The sequence below is a fragment of the Arthrobotrys flagrans genome (assembly GCF_004000055.1).
Source record: "Arthrobotrys flagrans strain CBS H-5679 chromosome Unknown unitig_8, whole genome shotgun sequence".
Taxonomy (NCBI): Eukaryota; Fungi; Ascomycota; class Orbiliomycetes; order Orbiliales; family Orbiliaceae; genus Arthrobotrys; species Arthrobotrys flagrans.
Window position 1 is genome coordinate 2,349,230 of NW_027137553.1, and position 20,846 is coordinate 2,370,075.

General features: G+C 47.4%; 6 protein-coding genes across 7 annotated transcripts; 3 read left to right on the plus strand and 3 right to left on the minus strand.

Moving 5' to 3' along the window:
• Window positions 1-305: 305 nt before the first annotated feature.
• Window positions 306-1,887, plus strand: DFL_007194 (uncharacterized protein; the record flags this gene model as incomplete). Its single annotated transcript, XM_067636738.1, has 3 exons — window positions 306-577; window positions 659-742; window positions 804-1,887. The coding sequence occupies 3 exons, from the start codon at window positions 306-308 to the stop codon at window positions 1,885-1,887; spliced, it is 1,440 nt and encodes a 479-aa protein (XP_067488325.1).
• A 1,769-nt stretch (window positions 1,888-3,656) lies between these two features.
• DFL_007195 (uncharacterized protein) lies at window positions 3,657-6,972 on the plus strand (the record flags this gene model as incomplete). 2 transcript variants are annotated; one of them, XM_067636740.1, is made up of 8 exons in its annotated part: window positions 3,657-3,735; window positions 3,873-4,102; window positions 4,226-4,534; window positions 4,590-4,676; window positions 4,737-5,304; window positions 5,360-6,202; window positions 6,287-6,681; window positions 6,742-6,972. In XM_067636740.1, 8 exons carry the CDS (start codon window positions 3,657-3,659, stop codon window positions 6,970-6,972), a joined length of 2,742 nt encoding a protein of 913 aa, XP_067488327.1. The 2 variants fall into 2 exon arrangements, with proteins under 2 accessions (XP_067488327.1, XP_067488326.1); XM_067636739.1 differs by having other exon boundaries at window positions 6,293-6,681.
• Window positions 6,973-7,216: 244 nt separating this feature from the next.
• Window positions 7,217-7,895, minus strand: DFL_007196 (uncharacterized protein; the record flags this gene model as incomplete). Its single annotated transcript, XM_067636741.1, has 2 exons — window positions 7,217-7,465; window positions 7,617-7,895. 2 exons carry the CDS (start codon window positions 7,893-7,895, stop codon window positions 7,217-7,219), a joined length of 528 nt encoding a protein of 175 aa, XP_067488328.1.
• A 398-nt stretch (window positions 7,896-8,293) lies between these two features.
• On the minus strand, window positions 8,294-10,259 carry DFL_007197 (uncharacterized protein; the record flags this gene model as incomplete). The annotated part of the gene is made up of 4 exons (XM_067636742.1): window positions 8,294-8,402; window positions 8,471-9,228; window positions 9,287-10,090; window positions 10,155-10,259. 4 exons carry the CDS (start codon window positions 10,257-10,259, stop codon window positions 8,294-8,296), a joined length of 1,776 nt encoding a protein of 591 aa, XP_067488329.1.
• A 1,114-nt stretch (window positions 10,260-11,373) lies between these two features.
• On the plus strand, window positions 11,374-13,832 carry DFL_007198 (uncharacterized protein; the record flags this gene model as incomplete). Its single annotated transcript, XM_067636743.1, has 4 exons — window positions 11,374-12,241; window positions 12,302-12,615; window positions 12,696-13,279; window positions 13,364-13,832. 4 exons carry the CDS (start codon window positions 11,374-11,376, stop codon window positions 13,830-13,832), a joined length of 2,235 nt encoding a protein of 744 aa, XP_067488330.1.
• A 3,323-nt stretch (window positions 13,833-17,155) lies between these two features.
• DFL_007199 (uncharacterized protein) lies at window positions 17,156-18,370 on the minus strand (the record flags this gene model as incomplete). Its single annotated transcript, XM_067636744.1, has 3 exons — window positions 17,156-17,852; window positions 17,914-18,107; window positions 18,182-18,370. 3 exons carry the CDS (start codon window positions 18,368-18,370, stop codon window positions 17,156-17,158), a joined length of 1,080 nt encoding a protein of 359 aa, XP_067488331.1.
• Window positions 18,371-20,846: the final 2,476 nt, after the last annotated feature.

The following is a 20,846-nucleotide window of genomic DNA, read 5'->3' on the forward strand; positions in this document are numbered from 1 at the left end:
CACCAACTCTACATATTTTACATCTGGGATATAGATATTCTGGGTCGCCGGTATAAATTATACGGGGTATGAGGTTATGGAGGTTTATATAAAACATCGCGGTGGGGACGCTGCTTTCTTTGGTATGCAGCTCGTTCGATTCTGGCGCGACTGCTCGCGTTAAGTGGTGCAAACCTTCAACACTTTTTCTCCATTCCTTCCTTCGATGCAACATCACGAATTCATGACATCAAGGTTCATCACCCATACTACTTCTACTACTACGACATCGACGACTATAAATACCTCTTGCCGGTGGCCACAATATGCCCAGAAGGTCGAAAGCTGCACCTGCAGCAGCAACATCTTCACGACAAGCATATTCACGACGGACAGATCCACCACGCCCATTCTACGTATCATGCCGCGCATGCCGGGACGGGGCTAAATTTTCAATACTGGGAGACTCCACACAATACAAAGGCACCTTCATAGTCAAGGATAGGGAGGTGGTAGTTTTAAGCAACAGCCCAGAAAACAGGGGCATCAAATGCCATTGGGAAGCAAAAACGAGGACGAAGCTTACAAAGGCAGATGGGTATGAGCGTTCGATATCGCTGGATGGATGGATAGGATCTAGGAAAGATAGAAAACTAACATCTTTTTTTCACGGTGACAGGAAATATTGTCCAGTCAGCTGCGCTGAGTGCGGAGCGGATATCGGACGGATATACAGCTATCTTCCTTTTTACCCTGATGTTGAGTATGCATGCTCACCTTAATCTAATATCATAGATCATTAAAGATGCTAACTTCGACTCAAGGGGCGTAGGGAGGGTTGCCCTGTTCAACGATTGCATTGTTTTTGGATTTGATATCCCAGAATTTTCATCTGGCACCCAAACACCGACGTCACTTCATACAGATGAACAATCCGAAATGTCCCAGTCTCAAGAAGAGTCAGCACGATACCAGGATTCAGACGACCAAGTTGAAGACGAACCCGAAAACCAACATGAAGACCAACTTGATCCCGAAGATATAGCAGAAGACATCCTCTCCCTGAAACGCTTCTGCCTAACCCTCGACGAAAACCAAGAGACCCTATCCAAGCGCCTCCAAAACTCCCAAAACTCCACCCAAACCCTCCAAAACGAACTAACAGACCTGAAAGACACCTTCAAATCCTTCGAAACCCGTTTATCAGCCGTCGAATCATCTGTTCAAAACCGACTTAGAGCTCTGGAATCAGCTCTACAAATAATACTTGAGAACCAAACCCAGAACCATTTGTCGGTAGCAGTAGCAGATGTTCAAAGTAACAACGTCGAAACCACGTCCCGAAGGAGTAACATCAGCGTTGAAATCCCCGCAAAGCGAAGACACCGATCTCCATCGCCTAAACCCGTCGTTGATCAACAGTCGCAGAATATATCACCTCCCTTATCCGAAGAACCAACCGACGAATCCAACAAAGACACAACATCGGAGAGCAAGCAACTTGAAACTCGAGGCACACGGGGTACGAAATCTCAACCTCGCCAGGCAGAATCTACGAATCCATCGAATGCACAAGAAGCGGGAGGAGACGAAGAGAAATCTAGGCAGGCGAGAGACGAGGAAGGAACGAGAGCCGAGACAAGCATTGTTATAAGTGACGATGAAAGTGATTACGACGATAAAGCGGAGTATACTGCAGAACATGCATCGAAACGAGCGAGGTTAAATAAGAAGGATGACAAGAAGAAGCAACAGCAACAGTCTACACACGCCAAGAAGAAGAGGGGAAGGCCATCGATCGGGTCATCTGCAAAACAAGAGCTGAGGATTGATAAACCTGATGTGGATGAAGATTATGACGACGAGGGTATGACAAGGAAAGTTACAAGGTATAAGAGATCTTCGTAACGAAACGTTTTGCATTGCATTGCATTGTCGAAATGTCATAAAACCCCTCTTGTATTACTTATTCCTACGGAAAGACAAAATAAGGGAGATGATCGTGGGAAGTTGATTTTAAATCCATTTGAGGGATATTGCGCGTTCTACGGGGTTGTCAGACTTCCATTGGCAGATACCTACATACTTTTGTACCTATGCATATGGCGCATTTCTGCAGTTGTGAGACCTGTGACATGGGTGGTTGCATATTTTTGTCTGGAGAAAAGAAGTGCGGCTGATGAGGCAGTGGCGTATAATCCATACAATTTGCAAACGGCATTTACGTACATTGCATGAAGCATATGCAAGGAAAAGAAAAAAAAAAACTCGTTACACAAAAAGCCTCCTCCAGGCCTCCATTCTCATAGGATTTGCATTGCATACCTATTCTCCCCGTGGCGTCCGTGGTATCCGTGGTGGTCGCGTGGGGTGGATTTGAGGCTGGAAAGTATGATTACTGTTACGTCTCATGTTGCTGTGGAGTGAGCTTAAACAAAAGCGACAGGGGCCTTTAAAGCTTTTCCGAAGTTGCCGAAGCCGAAGTCATACTGGGGCAGGCGGTCTGGTTTTCTAACCCATCCAGCGTACGGATCTTATCAGTTGGGATAGGATGGAATAGTGTCAAATATCCATGATGATATTATAAATAGTATCGCCTTGTCAGACAAGGAAAAAACTTAGCGTCCCTTGGGAGTTCCGAACTGACTTTGAAAGCTTGACTTTTGAAAAACTAAAATCTAAAACCTCATGAGGCCGCGCAAGCAGTGGAACAGCACCTTCCAAGGCTGAGGCAGGGGCAAGGCGTACTCGACGTCTTGAGGGCATCACCAAGACGCCATCGAAGCATTGGCATTCCGATAATTCTCATGCTTACCACGTATACATACACCCGAATACATGTATGCACAGGTGGAAGTATGTATGTGCAGGGGTGTGTATTGAAGATGCCTAGGCACCGGTGGGGAAGCAGAACAAAGGGACTTCCCCTCCAAGCTTGCCGGCATCCGAGCGAACCAGGCTAAACCGACCATGGCGCCCTTGCTCGGACCGGCCAAGAAGAATCTGGATGAGGTCTGGAGCTTGGCCCATGCATGGCATCATAGCTCCATCCGTAGGAGGTTGGTTACGTTATCCTGCTGGCGGGGCTGTCAGCGTCAGTCGGTCCATCTCGATTTTTGATTCTGATCTTACCGGCCTCATCGGACCCGCTGCCGTACGAAGTAGCTTTTAGCTTTTGACCCATCGTGACCCGGCGGGTATTATCTTCAGAACGCACATTAGTACTGGTTGGATAGTTGGTGAACGTTCGCGGTAGATTTGGATTCATTTGATTGCCATTGAAGGAAGTCGAGATAGCGCGGACATATAAGACCGGCCTGGTGACCTCTTCCATGCTTGCTTTAAAGCTCTAAACTATAAGCAGGTATACAGCATTCCTCTCTTCTTCTTCTCCCTCATCTCTCTTCCTCATCACCATCACCATCACCATCCTCTGTTAGTTAACTCCCATCGTCGGCATCATAATCGTCGGGTTCAAGGTTATTATTCCCTCTCGCGTAGGGTTGATACCTTGAGATCGATCTTCACCAAAACTATCCGTCTCCTCCCTCCCCCTCTACCAACCTCCTCCTCTTCCTCCCTTCTTCCACCACCACATACTATTATCACCATCGAACTCGAATCCCATGTCTGACGGTTCAGTCACACCGCCGTACGGCACACCTCCAGAAACAAAGATGATGGGAGCGACCAGTAAACGTTACAATAAAGGCGGCGGCGATAACGGAAACATCCTCACCGGAAAACAAGAGCACTGTAAACTACTACCACCACCCTTTCCCTCAGATGAAATCTTCCATCAAACAAGAAAATACCATTTTTCTGGTTTTGGTTTTTGTTGAATCCCCAAGCTAATGCGAGAATAAACCCTTCCTCCTTCTTCCCCACCAAAGATCTCAAACGCGAACTCATATCCCGCCAAACCAAATCCGAAATCGCAGAATTAAACTCCCCAACCGCCCTCCGTCGTTTCGGTGCACCTTTCAAATCAGAACTCGGCGAGGTATCACCCACGGACTCCGATCTACCAATCCTCCGGTTTATATTCGTCCACCATGTGCGAAAGTTCCCGTTTCTCGACCAGGCGAAGGAGAAGGAGTTTTGGCAGGACAAGCTGCAAGTGGTACGTCATATCGCAGCTACCCGCTTCACTCCATAACCAACCCAACATTACAAGAAGACCAAGAAAAATAAAAATAAAAAGGAAGAAACTTTGAGGTTAACTAGTATATTTGAGAAAAATTAGTTCTTAGAGTCCTTCGCCACAAAACAAATCTCCTCGTCCGAAGATCGTCTGGAAGAAACGAAACGCAGAAAGCTGGCCTTAAAATGCGAGAAACTGGTGGAGCTTATGATGAACTCGGGTATCCCCACCGCTTCGGGTTACGAAGAGCGTGTGGGATTCGAGGAGATCGAGGTGGTAGATCGAGATGCTCGGGATGAGTCCTTGATGGTTAACGTACCTGAGGGGCATGTGCTCAACGGCTGGGATGTCAATGTTGTTAGCGTGCGACAGACGTCAGTCAAGAGGACTGTGCGATATCACACCCATGCTGTGAGTGGTTCTGAAGAAAAGATTTTCAGAAGTATAGGAGCTAATCGATGGGCAGGAATTCTTAATACGCAGCAAGCATGAAAAGCATGGCGAGGTGCTCGTGGGAAGACGTTATGGTTCTTTCAAGCAGCTGACAAGAGACGTATGTCCAAACGTCCTCAATCATCAAGCTCCAAAGACTAATAAAAAATAAAAAATCCAGTTGAAGAAGGAGTTCCCAGGCAAGGTATTCCCGCCGCTGCCCATCAAAACGAAGGCTTCCTCTGGAGGCTCCACCGGCCTTCTCACGCCAAGCGGCGCAATCAAAGATGACGATTCTAGTTCAATCTCGTCCGTTTCAACCACCACTTCCGTCGAAGTATCCTCCCGCAGACTATCCGCCCCATTCTCCCACTCCCGCTCCGCCTCCGCAACTAGGAATTCGAGGTCTGTGTCGAGGAATCGCAATGGCTTGAATTCCGAAAGAGGAGACTCGCCGCCTCAAGAGAATTCGCCGCCGCTATGGAGGGAAGATCAGCGAGTGTCGCTGCGCGCGTACCTTCGAAACTTGTTGAAAAATCAGCAGATTGCGGCCTCTGCGGCTGTGAAGACCTTTCTAACGGATTCACCGGTGAGATTAAATAAAGAGGAGGAAGCGGACGAGCAGCGGAGAAGGCTGGCAGATCAGGCGAGAGTCGATGAGCAAATCAAGTTCTTCGAGATCGCTAGGGCGAGAGCTCGAGAACTCGATGTTTACATGGAAGGGTTTAGGAGAGAGATCGTTGAAGCCAGTAAGTAGATATATAAACCGGGAAGATACGAATAATGGTCACTGACATACGACAGACGGCTTGACGAACCTATTCGCAGAGATCAAGGAGAAGAACCACATCTCCGAGCTCTCGCCTAACTATCGAAAGTTCGCAGAATGGGCCAGAATAGAAGTCGCCGCGACAATCTACCATCTCTTCCTCGCAGAGGATAACTCCCCAGAGCTATTCGCACAGATGAAGAGGATACACTCCCTGATACCATACGCCGTCCTCAAGAACATCATTCGTATTGCCAATCCCGCTGCAGTTATGTCCGGGGTACTCGACCTTTTCCTTGCGCAGCCCTTCAAATCACGCTCCCTGATGCAGCGAGTCTTCGGCATGGCAATTTCGGACGGTGTGAACCAAGTACAAAAGGCCATCGACGCTTTGTGGCCCAAAGTCGGCGACGCCGTACTATGCGACAAGATCAAACAATTCGCCGAAGCCAGCGACGACGTTCGAGACATTATCCGCGAAGATGCGGCGAACGACGACGTCGACATTTTGGTTGCCATCCTTCGATCTGACCTTCTGGAACCTGATCTTACGCCTGAACAAATCGGCACCGTATTTAATGCCTATGTCGCCTGGACGAACGTCGTTAACAACGTCGATGAAGAGATGCGACAAGGCGCGGTGTTATTCTCGCATTTGAAGCACCTGTTGAAGCTCTATACCAGACGTAGGGATAAGATGATGATGCAGGCGTTGATTGAGGAGCCGGTTACACTGCAGCTGTTTAGAGACTTGTTCCATATCTTTTATGAGCCGTTGGTGAGGGTTTATAAGTCCGCGAATGTGTATAACAGCATTACGGACTTTGCGCATTTCTTGGACGATATTATTGTGGTTGTGGAGAAGGCGCAGAAACAAGGTGGTCTCCCTCCTTTCTTTTTTTTTGAAAAAAGTGATTGAAGTGATATTTGGTTCTGACGAATTCTGTGGTTTTACACTGCAGATCTAGCATCTGACCCCAATAGGACAGTACAAGCATTCATTGATCTCTGCGCCCGCCATGAAGATAATTTCTTCAAATTCATCCACGAAGTACATTTACACGACAATGGACTCTTCTCGTCGCTGATGGGATGGATCGAAGATATTCTCGCATTCCTCCGTAACGGGCCAAAACGTGGGGCACTGGATATGAACAAGTTGTTTGAAGATGCGGTTGAGCAGAAGATTATCGACCCGGTGAAGGCGAAGGCGGAGATTGATAGTTTGATCAAATGGCAGTTTGATAGGAAGAGGTGGCATGAAGGGAAGACGAGGCAGAAGATGGCGAGCGGACGGGATAATTGGTCGGAGACGAATCCTGGTGGGTTTAGTGTGACGGATTTTGGATTGGAGCCGGTAGGTTTTCTCCCTTTACAAATTTGTATAAGTAGTGGTTACTAACTGTTATTATTATAGGAGGATCTGGCGGATCTTGCGATCGACGATATAGAGATGGATGAAGATCTAGCGTTCGAAGAGGAAGCCGACGATGCAGATTTGATTGCGGTTGAGCAGAAGAGAAGGACTCGGCAGGCGGAGCTTTTGAGACGAACTGCGGGACAGCCGGTGAAGCCGCCGATTGAGGAGTTACATAAGATGGGGGATGTTTTCCTTGTGGCATTGAAGAATGTGCTGTCGGAAGATTGATTTCTTCTTTTTATATTAGATGGTATCGGTAGCTATTGATGGTTCGGATAGAGAGGAGGCAATCGGTCTTCTTTAGGTAATTATATTGAATTCGAAAGGAGGATTATCCCGATTCCATAAAGTACGTGCATTCTAGGTTTATAGAATATTAAACAAGATTTAAAGGACACAACCGACCTATCATACAAAGGAGTCTATATACAATCCTTCTAGCATTATCAACCACTATATATGGTATTATTAATCAATGCTGCAGCGTAACCCCCTTTCCCGGCTCCCAATGCTTCAACCCCTCCGCCACATTAACCCAATACTTCAACCTCGCAACCTCCTTCCTAACCTCCTCCAACCTATCCTCCCCAAACAACTCCTCCAACCTCCCGATGCACTCCCCGATCCTCTCTTCATTCTTTTCCTTCAACTCCACCAACTCCTCCTCCCTCTCCGCATTTTCCAAAACCTCATTAGCCTCCAACACCTCCATCAGTAACTCCTGATCCTCCAGTTTGTGCGTTTCGTCATCGGATGGATCGGTATAGCCTCGTAATGTCAGCAGGTATTCCGCGCGGAGTAAGGGGGAGCAGAGGGTCGTGTAGGCTTTGTTCAGTTGGGAACTCGCGGTTTCGGCAGATTTTCGGTGGGACGGGGGGAAGAGGTCCGGATGGGTTGATTGTTGGAGTTTTAGGAATTCGGAGCGGAGGGAGCGGAGGTTTATGGCGAAGGGACCGGCAGGGGGGGGCCGCGGGGAGGGTGGTGGGGAAGAGGGTGTAGTATGTTTTCGGGGTAGTTGAGGTGGAGGAGTGGCGGGTATGCGTGAGCGGTGAGGATGGTATCATGCGGAGATATGATGATGGCGATGAGAGGTTGAAAGCTCTGACTCGACCGGCGAGGAGGCGGGTTGGTAGGATCGAGGTTTGGAGCATGACGTCGGCGGCTTTTTTATATTTTTGGGGGGTTTCGGAGATTTTTATATTTGCGACCGGACGGACTGGGGTTGGTGTGGGCTCTATAAGCGATGATGTCGGTGATAAAGCACGTCCACCGCGAACTACACTACGATAAATTTATAAAAAAAGGGAAGTTGAATAAAATAAAGGAAAAGTATAAAGTATATACTATATATTAAAAAGAAGAAGAAACAGAAGTGGAAGAAATTTTATACAACCGCTTGACTAACATTAATGGAAAAGGTCGGATCGGATGCCACCAAACGCCGGTTTCTGATACAATAAATAAAAAATAAAAATATACTTAACTCCGAGTCCTTCTATGTATCCCTCTCTCTCTTTCTCCCTCTCTTCTAAAGGACTTTTGTTCTTTTTTATAGCTCGTCTAGAGCATGTCTGTAGGGGAATACCCGGGTGTGGTACCGATCCCTCCCCAGGAACTTATCCATCATCACTGCACTTCCCCACCTGTAAATCCGCCATCTACATTTTATATGAATATTAGCATCCACACTATTCGGGCATGGTAAAGAAAGAGAAAGGTAACTTACGCCTTCAACGGTAAATCGTACCAACTCTTCGCAATAAACCTAAACGCAAACCAAACCATCTCCAGCTCCCTCATGAACAACTCCTTCACCGACTCATCCCCCCTCAACGGCGGCTGTTCCGGCCAGCGCAAAACCTCCTCGTCGCTCTTCTCCTCGGCCTCCTTCCTCTTCTCCTCGGCCTCCTTTTCTAATTGCGTGAAAGCATCTTGAGCCCTCATTTCTTCGATCACCCGTTCCCTTTCGATCATGGCTCCGAATCTTGTGAATGCGTAGAGGGAGTTTGAAAGCCTTCCCAGCGTGTTGATCAAAGCTACGAGCTCCGTTCTTCTCAACACCGGGTTCCTTCCGTTTTCCTCGTTTTCGTCGTATTCGAATAATATCTTCATAGCAGTTCCGTACCCCGAGGTCTGAATCTTTCCCCAAAGTCTACACTTATCACATCCCACACAATCCATCAACCTACTGACATTCCTAAACCTATTTCTAAAGTCTTCTTTCAACACGATAGAGTTTTCATCTCTAAACATGACGCTTTCGTCGAATACGCTCGGGTGGGATGCGATGCTGTCTGTTAACGCTGAGAGTTTTTTGCGGGTGAATTCGTTGGTGCGTTTGTCGCCGGCGCAGAAGGTGTAGTGGTTTAGGTTTTTGCGGAGTTTGGCGACGGCGCGGAGGAGGATTGCGTAGTTGAAGTACATGTTTTGGATGCGGTCGGGGAAGTTGTGGAGACGGTCTTTGTAGCATTGGAGGTTGGGACCCTATATATCCATATCAGTTAGGTATTCGTGCATATGTTAGCATCGGGGGGATACGAACCCATTGTCCGGTGGTCTGGTTGAAGAAGTTATAACACAAGTGCATGGAAATGCTAGCATGCATCCCACTGATAACCCTATAAAACACCCTCTTCTCCAAACACTGTTCCTCCGGCGGCGGGGCGATCAAATTTTTCTGAACGACTTCATGCTTCCTCCTATCCATCACATTTTTCAAATTTGCAGCAGCGTTTGGATCCGCCGGAATGCCACGACCGAAGGCGCCGCCGAACGGTGGTTGGTTACTGCTCTGCTTCTGAGACTGAGCTTGAGTATTAAAGCAGTTTTCCTGATATACCGCCCTCCAAACATTATTCGCCGATGTACCCGCATACCCCGTAAACCGTTCCGGATTATCGAGCAAACTGACGTAAACACAATTACTGCCATTGCTCTCATCCTCCGGCACGCAATAATCCCTACTCTCCCCCTCCTGCGGTTCAAAAATACAACTCTCCGCCGTATCCTCCCCAAGAGTTCCCTTAAACGGCGAAGGTTCCTCCTTCTTAACCTCCGAAGAAGGTTGTGATGCCTTCGGCCCTTCTATTTTTCCTAACTCCGAGGAACGCCATGATTCTGGAATATCCTTTTCGTCGGCTAGTTCTACCGCACACGCACGGTTTGCGCAGAATCCAGCGTCGTCGGACCAGAAGGGACATTCGCGGCCGTAGAGGTCGAGGCGGTAGTAGGTGAAGAAATCGACCTGTTGGGTTAGGAATTGGATCGCGGGGCGGATTTCGGTGTTGATGTCTTCGAGGGTGGCGTAGGAGACGCAGGCGTCTGAGACGAGGGAGTTTGGTTCGTTCTTTTTTTTTCAATACATTATTAATATTTCCTCATAGGCGTAGGGAGCATGGAGGGGAACATACGGAACAATAGCTAAGGTCTTTATCGACGGCTGCATGAGCTGCCGTAGCGAGGTAGCCGAGGAAGAACCAGCGGGCTGTATGCCGGTGGGTTCGGCGGGGGGACATTTTCGTTTTTAATCGGGTGCAAGTTCGGTATCAAGATTTACGTTTGACGCATGGAAGGAGAGGAAGGAGAGGTATCGAGAAGGTTTTTAATATATTCTTGTGGAGAAGATGACAGGCTGTTCGTTCGTGATGATTCGATTAAGAGGCCATCCGGCGGCGGCTCTTCGTATATACCGTGTTCGTCTAGTATGTATCAGATTCGAGGGTAAGATTCCGAGGTGGCGTGAGAATAGCGTTTAAACGTGTGTGCTTTCTTTTTCGATTGGAGAAGCATGTACCTCTTCTGGAAGAAAATAAAATATAAAATAAATATAAAAGACACAAAGGAGTACCTGCCGGGGAGGGGGTGTGTTATATAGGCAGTATGGATGCACCGCCTACCCAGGAAGCATGCAGAGGAAGTTCGGTCGAAACAAGAACAAGGGGTGTCGGAGGCGGGCGCATTATATTATAAATCCATTGAAACGGTGTACTTTTCTCGAAGCAGAAGGTTAACTTGATCCCCATCGTATCACCTGCATATTCACCATTCCATCCCGTTCCGCGCTTACTTCAACTAGACTATGCCTGTCATAACTAGTTACCAAGTGGATCTCCGTAGAACTACAATAAGGCCAGATTTCACTTTCTGGAGAGTTTACATGTCAGACGTATATACATCGGGGTTAAACGGCGGGACGACATGCAGGAACGATTGGTTAGTTAGTTGGCTAGCATCTGAGCACAATCCGACAGGTCGAACAAGGCCTCGACCAGGCCCATCGGAAACGAATCACTTCCTTTCCGTCTTGTCATGTTACGTCGCTTTGCCGCATTGTCTATTACATAGCCACAATCATGAGGCACTAACGGTACTGTGGCTAATAAGATGTGGCGGGTGTGAATGTGTTGTGGCTGAAGTGGTTTCCCCAGCACTTGGGCTTTCTTTGTTGATATCCTCTCCCGAATAGGTAATTCCATAACATCCACACTCCGCATCACCGACAAAGGAAACATAAAACACGGCTTGCAAGATATTCGACAGTTTTATCCTTCCCTGCCGCCGACTCTATGCAACCGACAACTCCCCGTATCCCCATAATATACTAGTTAGCAAGGGAACAAAGGGAACAAAATGCCCACGGCGAGGAAATACGGAACAGCCCGTCGCTCAGGTACCCTCACGAAGGCGTTTAGAGGCTCAGCAAGGGTATGGGATTCTCAACGGAAACCACAGGGTCTGTTGATGCAGAATAACCACGACGACGACGATTCGGATGATAGTTTTGAGCTGGAGTCCCCGCCGGACTCGCCGTTGGTTGAGAGGGTGGTCACCGTACAGACTTCTGGAGCTGCCAGTCCTGTTAAGAAATCAATACCCCGGCCGGTTTCTCCTCCTCCGAGGATAATAGAAGATGCGACATCGATCATGCCGGTTGAGCTGAGATCTCGTCAACCGCTTGTTCAGAAACCGGACAACCATCTTAATCAGCTTCCGGTTCCTTCGACTCCGAAGAATAGAAAGCCGTATGCTGGACAGAGTACTCGGGTAGCAAAGGCTGAGGAGGTGGCAGTTTGTCAGTCAGTTGCGGTAGGGACCGAGGTTATTGCAGTCGAAGCAGCACAAGAGGAGGAGGTGGTTATTATCGACCGGGAAGATAATGATCTGCCATCTCCTGAACCGGCGTCGGTTAAAGTTAAGGAGACATTTGCAGTCGAAATCGTATCCTCCAGGCGGAGTATCACTCCACCGCTATCAAATCAAGCCGAGTCACAGGAGGAAGGAGTTGGCGATACGGGAACCGATGAGGAAGAGGAAGAAGAGGAGGACGAAGAAGACGACGTCCAAGAAATCGAAGAATACGACGAAACCGTCTTCCTCAGCCCCGAAAAGCGCGGAGAACTCCACAACGAAGCCAGACGCCGCGGCCGCGCTCAAGGTCCCGCCCTAGCCCTAAACCACCCCATCATCTCCGGCCTTCACACCCTAAACCTCCGCTCTCGTAGGATCCCCATTCCATAAACATCCAAACCCTATATATGTTCTAACTTCTCGCCTTTAGCATCCATCACACCAACTGAATCAATAGAACCGGACACAATCCCGAAAACGGGGAAGAAGCCAAAGGGGCTCATCACCCCGCCACTAGACGAGATCCCCTCGCTTCATGCGGATAGTAAAGTCTTCACGCTTCTACCGGTCTGCGATCAACCGCGTATCGTCTCCTACACCGAGTATTTGCAAACCATCTCAACGGACTTTTCGCATATCAAAAAGATCGGGGAGTCGAGTTTTGCGGAAGTATATATTCATAAAAGAGGTGATGGACGGTCCGTGGTTTTAAAATTTGTGCCGTTGGCGCAGGAGAATAATGCTGTACGTCCTTCCCCCTTTTTTTTCCCTTACCCCTCCCCCTTCTTTGTTCGGTTGGGAAGTATATACTAATAAGTGTACAGACCGAAGTCCTCCAAGAGCTAAAAACAACAAGAGCACTCTCCCCCATCCCCGGATTTATCAAATACCTAGGCTGCCAGGTCGTCTGTTCCCGTGTCCCCCCGGAACTCGAATCCGCCTGGCGAGTCTGGGAAGCCAAGAACAACGAAAGATACAACCCCACCGACCGGGTCTTCGGCGAAACAACCTACCACGCCATAATAGCCCTCGAAGACGGCGGCTGCAGTCTCGACGAAGCCCGTTGGAGCAGCTGGGACATCCCCCTGGAAATTTTCCGCCAAACGATCAAAGCTTTCTCACGAGCCGAGCGAGAAAGGGAATTCGAACATAGAGATTTACATACCGGGAATATTTTGGTTAGGGATTTGAAGAAGGAGAGGGAGGGGGGCGTCGGGGAGGATACGGGGGTTGGGAGGGATTTGGAGATTACGTACGCGGGGTTCGAGGATGTGGTTGTCACCATGATTGATTATACGCTTTCGAGGGCGAAAATTCCGGGGGAGTTTGGAGGGGGGGTTGCGTTTATGGAGATGGAGGAGGGGATGTTTGAGGTGGAGGGGTTGTATCAATTTGATATGTATCGGATGTGGGTATTTCCCTTCTTTCTTTTGCTTTCTATATTCTACTCTTTATGTTTTGGAGGGGAATGCTAATCTCGGGGTGAAAACAGGGTAAGGGATGAAGTCTTACGAGTAGCAGCAAACGCCAACGGTACCACCAAAAGCTGCAGTCGACGATCGGAAAGGATTAATAAACCCGACTGGACGTTGCACTGCCCCCGATCGAATGTCATCTGGCTACACTTCTTGATCAAACGGCTTATTAGATCCGATGATGGGAGAAGGAATGATGGAAAACTGAGGATTTGGAAACCATCGAAGGCGAAGAAGAATCAATTCGATCTTGCTTGTTGGGAAAAAGTTATGAAGATCCATGAGGTTTTGGATAGGGAGGTTGATGACGGGTGGAGGTTTGCGGGGGCGGTGGATATCGAGAGGTGGTGTGAGGGGGAAGGACTTTTCAAGGTTCTGGACGAGGAGAGGGAGAGGAGGAATGGTGCCGCGAGTAAGGGGAAGGAGGGGGTGGTGAGGGAGGAGAAGAAGGAGGTGGTCAGGAGGTCTGCGAGGTTGAGGAAGTAGTGGGCGGTTGTTGCATTTTTTCTTGGTGTTGGGTCTATAAAATTTGGAGATTTTATTATATTTGGCGCATTGTTACTTTATTTTCGGATAGGCATTCAGGTTGGACCGTTTTGAATTTGGCTGATGGTATCACCGTTTGCTGTCATTGGGTTGGAGTCTGCTTTTTTGCGGTATGTAGAATTTTTGTACAGATGCATATGAGATTCACGATCGATATTACCAAGTATTTGGTTGCTTGGGATTATACCGAAATACCGCACGCTCGAATTCAGTCATCTACCCTGCGGGCGGGCCAATTTGATCAATCAAGTGCCCGGTGACGGGACAATGAGCGGGTCCACCTCGACCTGAGGTAAGAGATTAGATAGCATGCTGTTTACGTGTGACGGGATGGAATGTTATTTTCCATGGCTAGTGGGAACGAAGAGTTCGCCACGGGTCGGTTTGCATGGCATTTAGATATCTGGAGCGATAAGGTAGATTTTATATGCTCGCCTTCATACGTTTTTTATTTTTTATTTTAGAATCGGGTTTTATCTGTCCGGAAAAGAATATCCTTTGTCTACCAAGGTACGTAAGTGCCTTCCGGTAAATACTTATTCTCTCTTTGTGACTTTTAGATTTTACCGGCAAGCACATTACGGGCACTCATCTACCATCTCTCCTCTAGCTCTGACTCTTCTGTTTCCGACGTAATATCGTGGCTGCGGACGTAGAACCATCGAATCTCCCCTCCCCGTTCGCTAGATACGCTAGACTGGTCGATATCCAGTACCACGTTTTTGACATTTGACTCTATAGGTGTGCGTGCGTTCGTTCCTCTTCGGTTGACAAAAAAAAAGATTTTGTCTACCTTGCGTATGGCTTTGGTGGAGATACATTCGAGACGCCGGGTGCCCCGGGACAGCATACGCACGTTTGGTACCTATTTCTATTGATTACGGGGGTTTGATGAGCGCGGGGAGTTTTGGAACATTTCTGCTTCGGGTTCAGCCTTGTGTTTGGTGTGATCGGAAGATGTAGTAGACGCGGATACTCTGGGATTGTAGACTTGGTGTTTTTCTTACTAGCGTGGGAGGTATATTGAAGCTAGCTAGAATCGTCATATTTGGAACTCAATTGGCATGTGAGCATGATACCAAGCTATCTAGTCTCGAGGACCAAGCTAGTCTCTATTTTAGTCTTTTCTTTCATATCGTTTGATCGACCGTGCATAAAAATAATATTTTCTATATTCGAATATATGAATCCATCCTCTCGAAAGACCAGACTCGGACTATCGCATAGTCTCTCCGAGTTTTATACCAGAGGGCAATATACCTTTGATTTTCTCGTTGCGGAAAATGATTAATGACGGCGTCGCCCAACGGCACGGTAAATGTTAATTAAACATTTTTGGAGACCCGCTCTTACGTCCACCCGGGTCGGGAAAGTCTGCCGTACGTTCGGCGTGTCGGAACGGAGATTACGTTGTAGCCTGTCATGAAGCATTGATGTTTCATATGCCATGAACTCTTGGTCATGATATGATACTTTACGTTAATTGATTCCAAGATTTTTTTTAAACTAGTTTTATTTTGAACTCTTGGGAGGTAGCTTGGCTATTCGACCGGTAATCACTTTTGGAGCATCGACGGTTTGGAATTCGTGCATTTTCCCATTGATGGATTGAGACAGTCTAGTCTACAACAAGTCGGTTTAAACCATATTTAACCCATTTTGCAACACCGCCACCGGTTTCCTGTTTGCGATGTTGGGACCGTACTTGCTTACCCCGGATTTTCTTTGACGGTGACGTTTTTCCTTGGAAAGGTGGCAGCATGTGTGTGCGAGAGTTGGAGTTGGGGGCTGATTTCGATTGAATTTCAACTTTGAAGTCTGCGCATGTGCTTTCAAACCAACATTGATCGCAGGGCTGGAATCTTTCTCACCGGTTTTAGATTTTACCAAAAAGGAAAACGTCACGACCGTCGAAACGGTGGATTTCAAAACCAAGCATCCAACGTCATCGACAGTAAATCCGTACTTCCTCCCTCGAAAAGAACCGGAATTCGAATGGCACAAACGGATCACTCGGCACCGTAACCCCATTACACCATCCATCCAGTCGTCAAGAAGAAGAGACAGGAAAAGTAATTGAAAGCCTTGTATCCACAAACATACGGAGGCTTACGTAGTCCCATCCGCCCGCATTCGATTCGATTCGCGAACCAGGTTGGGCGCCGGCCCGCTTGGCGTTATCTTGGCGGGGCCGTCTGTAAAGCGTGCATAACGCTGCAGGTCAAGTTGGTGTTGGATGTGACGTTCGTTCTCTTTTATAATTTATTTTGAAGATCTTAAGAGGCTTGGAGGAGGTGAGGTGTTATCGGGTTGAATCCTGTATCCTGCATTCGAGTTTATGGATTTTACGACCTGCAGATGGAAGATGGGGTTCTTTGTATAATAATTATTTTGTTTTATTTCGATTTCTGTGGTAGTTGGAAGAAAAGTTGGGTATTTACAAGAAGAAAAAAGTTTAAGAAATAAATAAGCCTGAGCAAAAAAAAAAAAAAAAAAAAAGAGGCTAATTGCTAACCCCCATCTACCCCATCGTCCGTTTTAAAAAATATATAAAAAAAACCGTCTGTCCAAGAGTAAACCTTCGCGGGTATAAAAGAAGAAGGTCGAAGAGAGACGCAAGAAGAATATAAAAAAAAAAACGAATCGAAAACGAAAAAAGAAAGGGACAGAAAGAAAAAAATCTCAACGACATCAAGCTTGTAAGGTCATGAAACACATTGAAAACACACGCAAGCAGGGCTAAGAAAATTATCGTCCGAGACGATGAGCCGAAAAGTAGAAAAAAAAAAAAAAGGGTAAAGAGGCGGTTTTTTTTATTACGCCAGTGAGAGCGGAAGGAAGTGCATGTCGAATTCATGATGACGACGCGAGACGCTCCGATGCGAAGTGCGGACGCAGGTGGATATCAGAATGCGAATGATTCCAGGAATGTTCCAACTCGTTCAAGGGGGGAAAGAAGCGGGCTCCGGTAAACGAATATGTAAAAAAAGGTGATCGAGAGAAGCAAGTGTTCGAAAATAATGCCAAAAAGAGTACCCATTTGCTTGCTTTAACGACAAAACCCCTCCTCTATAATGCGAATTTAGTGGTAATAGTAATAATAGCAACGAAAATTTTTGTTTCTCGAAAAGAAAAAAAAAAGACAGGGAGTAATCGTTTCATTTCCGATCTGCTATAAACCAGATAGGATTTCGAAGGATGTATCGGACAAAACAGATTCACAAGATGAAAATCGCTGAGACAAGGGAAAAAAAAAAGATGTCTCACGACTTCGTGACAACGACGTGCTGCAATGAGGGCGGTCCCTCTTTCTGCTGTAGGTTGTTCCTCTGTTTGGCTTCCAGCTCCACCTTTGCGTACCAAGCTCCACCGATCAATGTAAGGATGATTCCGAGCGAGTTGAGCCAGGTGACTCTGAGGTCGTAGAAAACGAACGAGATGACGATGGTGAGGATCTGCTTGACATTGGCTGCAACTGTCATTGTCAACGCTCCGGTCTTCTTGTTGGCGGTAAAGCTGATGACGTTCAGGGCGAACGCAATGGCACCGTTCAAGAGCAAAACCATGGCCTTCTGGTTGTCGTAAGAGGTGAAAAACCATACTCGGGCCTTGGCCATTTCTCCGGTATAATAAGAATAAAGAAGGGTTTGGAGGAATGCGAGTGGCGACATGCGAGCCAGGAGCTCGAAGGCGGTGAGCCGGAGCCTTCCGGTTTGCACCTTGTTGGTGACGACGGTCTTCAAAGCAGCGAGGAAGGCGCCCAGGAGGGTCAAGAAGAAACCAAGAGGTGTGAAGTAGTAGTCACCAGCTGTAGCGAAACCGACACCGGCAACCACGGGAATCAAGGAGATGTATGTCATGTATCCGTATGTCTTTCGGAAGCAGACGACGAAGATGATGACGGTGAAGAAAGGTGTCATAGCACGGACGACCTGGTGGAAAGGGACGGTGACCAAGTTCCTGGGGTGGCAATTAGCCGAATATTCAAAAGCTGGCCGAGAATCCGACGAGGCAAACTTACAGCGACACATTGGAAATGGCAATGTTGATGGTGTATAGGCCCGAGAACAGCAGCATGATGATGTTTTCATACTCCGATAACCTTGTGAACGTGAAGGCTCCACGGGCATAAAAGAACATACATCCTATAGAACCGCACAGGGCGTGTAATCCTGTAAGGAGATAAGGGAATGGGAATAACGCCGGACGATCAGGCTGGTGGATCCAAAGTTAGTATTTTTCTGGGATATGGGTTGAAACGTCAGCTGAATTGAATTCATCCTACACACCTTCGAGCCCATCACCGATTTATTATAGAGAGTAAGGGCCAAATTGAGCCCGAAATAAACAGCCAACCATGCATATTTGGTTGCTAAGGAATCCTCTCGCTGCTGCGGCGGTATAGGAGCAGGTTTCTGCTCCGGGATATCGGAATAGAGGGGGAGGAGAGGTTTCTCCTGTTCCGTGTTCATAGACATGTTGCTCGAATCGGAGGACGAGCGCGAGTGCCGCAGATAACGATCCAGTTTGAAGGATGAATCACCAGGAGGATGAAAACGGGGGTTGAACGGAGGATTAGCGGTTGGGTATGGCTTGGCCCGGTCGTTGGAGTGAGCTCGCTGTTTAACTCAGGAGCGCTAATTGAAATGTCGCGAATGATGGTATCGTAGAAACAAGGATTATAACCAATAACGATGATGGTGATCTAGAGTCGTTGAAAACGAATGACGGAGAAGAGGAGAATCAAACGGGGTATCTTTGGATGCAAGTGAGACTGTGTCTGCCCGCCAGTATAGTTATGCTGTCGATGGTTGTTGAGAGAGAGAGGTTGGTCGTGAGAGTGTAGGAGAGAGGGAGAGGTTGAAAAGGGATGGTGATGTTGAGGCAGGGCCAGGCAAGGCAGCAAACGGGTTTTGTGCTTCCAAGGACAACCAAACGAGCGTGGTGAACAGCTAACCAGAGCCTCTGTCGACGACGACAAAACCGAACAAGATGCTTGCTAAAAAAAGGTGCAAAAACAAGACAGCGGTTAGTCAGTCTGATGGTTGTTGTTTGTAAAAGAAATAAAATAAAGTAGAAAAAAATCGGACGAAGAGGAAGAGGTGGAATAAAGGAGAAGGAGAAGGCGGATGGTGGAGAGGATCAGAAAGACAGGCGAGTAAGATTGATGGAATGCGCTGGGAAGGGGGTCAGCCTGTCGCTGATTGGTAGGGACCGGCCTAATTTCGCAGGGACCACCACCGCGCGGAATATTACCACGACCATTTCCACAGCACATCAAACATTAGAACATCGACGACTCGTTAACCTACTTACTTTAGTCTTCTATTTTATTGTGGCAGCAAAAACAAGGTATGTTCGGTTTTTTTCAAACAATGGTGATGATTGATGGTGGCGAAATGGATAGGGAGAGGGAATGGGCTATATTGCACTTTCTCTAGAAACGTCAGTCGACAAATCGTAGAGACTTCCTCTTAACCATCGAATTCATAAAACAAAGTATCGATCGGGTATGTAAGCATACAAAATAACCTTCAAACTTCAAACGCCGTCCGCGAACGAGGCAAGACCGAAATTTAGGTTGAAAGAAAAAAAGGTCAGACGCCAACAACCAATCAATCGACGGAACCCCTGCGAGTAATACCCGTTCCAAAGCACACGATGGCCAAAAAGGGCGCCTCCGTGTGGAAAGCAATTAATGCTATCGGGGCTCCAGTCTCGCCAAGCTTTGCGAGTACGTGGGACGAGATTTCGATTGACGGTAAATTTCTTCAACTGCGGGAAAAGGGGATAAATTGTATTTTAAACTTTTTATCGAAACTGCCAGTTAGGGGGCGGAATTCGATCCTTCGAAAGTCTTGTCGGTTCTTAAGTCTTGCTCCTGCCCGGTCGGTACCACCAAGATTGTCTCTTAATTGATTTGATCTGATCCCGGCCGGGGGCCCACGAGGAGCAGAACCTCAGACCTAACTACCAAGTCCTCGTGTGTGATATTAATTGCCAATTGACCAACCATCCTCGAACTCACCTTCTGCTAAGCAATAAACCGTATGTCCTTAGGTATTCATGTGTCGGGGTGCTCGTCCGTGTAACCGTCCGGTACGTATGAATTAAGTATATATTCTTTTTCTTTTGATGCTGAAGGTTGAGTCAAGAATAAGTAAAGGATCAGATATAAACAGCTGGTCGTGACTTTGACTTGTCGGCGGCAATAGTCTCTATTTTCTATCGGGCTGCAGCCTGGTAAATAAATAGGAACGGATAAATAGGCTACTTGTTAGGTACTCAAGTACCTGTCTTCTTATATATAAACACCACAGGACCTTCTAACGCGCAGCATGCGTCAGCCTCTTATTCCGAAAGGCTGGACAGGCCTCGATCGGCTAACAAGAAGAAGAAGAAAAAAAAAAAGTACCCACCAACCAGTGCAGCCATGTGGGTCAACAATAATGTGATGTGACGAAGCGAACGAAAATGACAGGAGAATCCGGTCAAGCTCAACCGAAACCAAATCATACACCTTTCTTTTTTGTCAAGGAAATAGTCCTTTTTCCTCGCCGTCTTTGGAGGGAATTTTTGCGCCTATCTCCAAAAAGCCCAGGTTTCTCCGGTTCTCTTGCTTCTTTCCGTTTTCTCTCAGACTAGAGGTTTGCGAGTTTGGAGGTTGTGTGGACGACAATCTCAAGCTGGGCAGCAACAGCTGGCGATAACGATATTCAGTGTTCGAACCGGTCAGGTATATTGACAATCAATCAGGATTGGGTGGGTAAGCACGGAGACTGCCTCAAACGCTGTATGCTTCCGAAACGAGCCCTTCAATATGAAGATCCGGGCTTTTTTTTTTTTTTTTGCATACGATCCCTAACGATATATACTATTATGGTGAAGTAAGAAAGCAGCTGTGATAGATCGAGAGCGAAGATATAAATGTTTCTTCGGTTCTTTCATATCGAC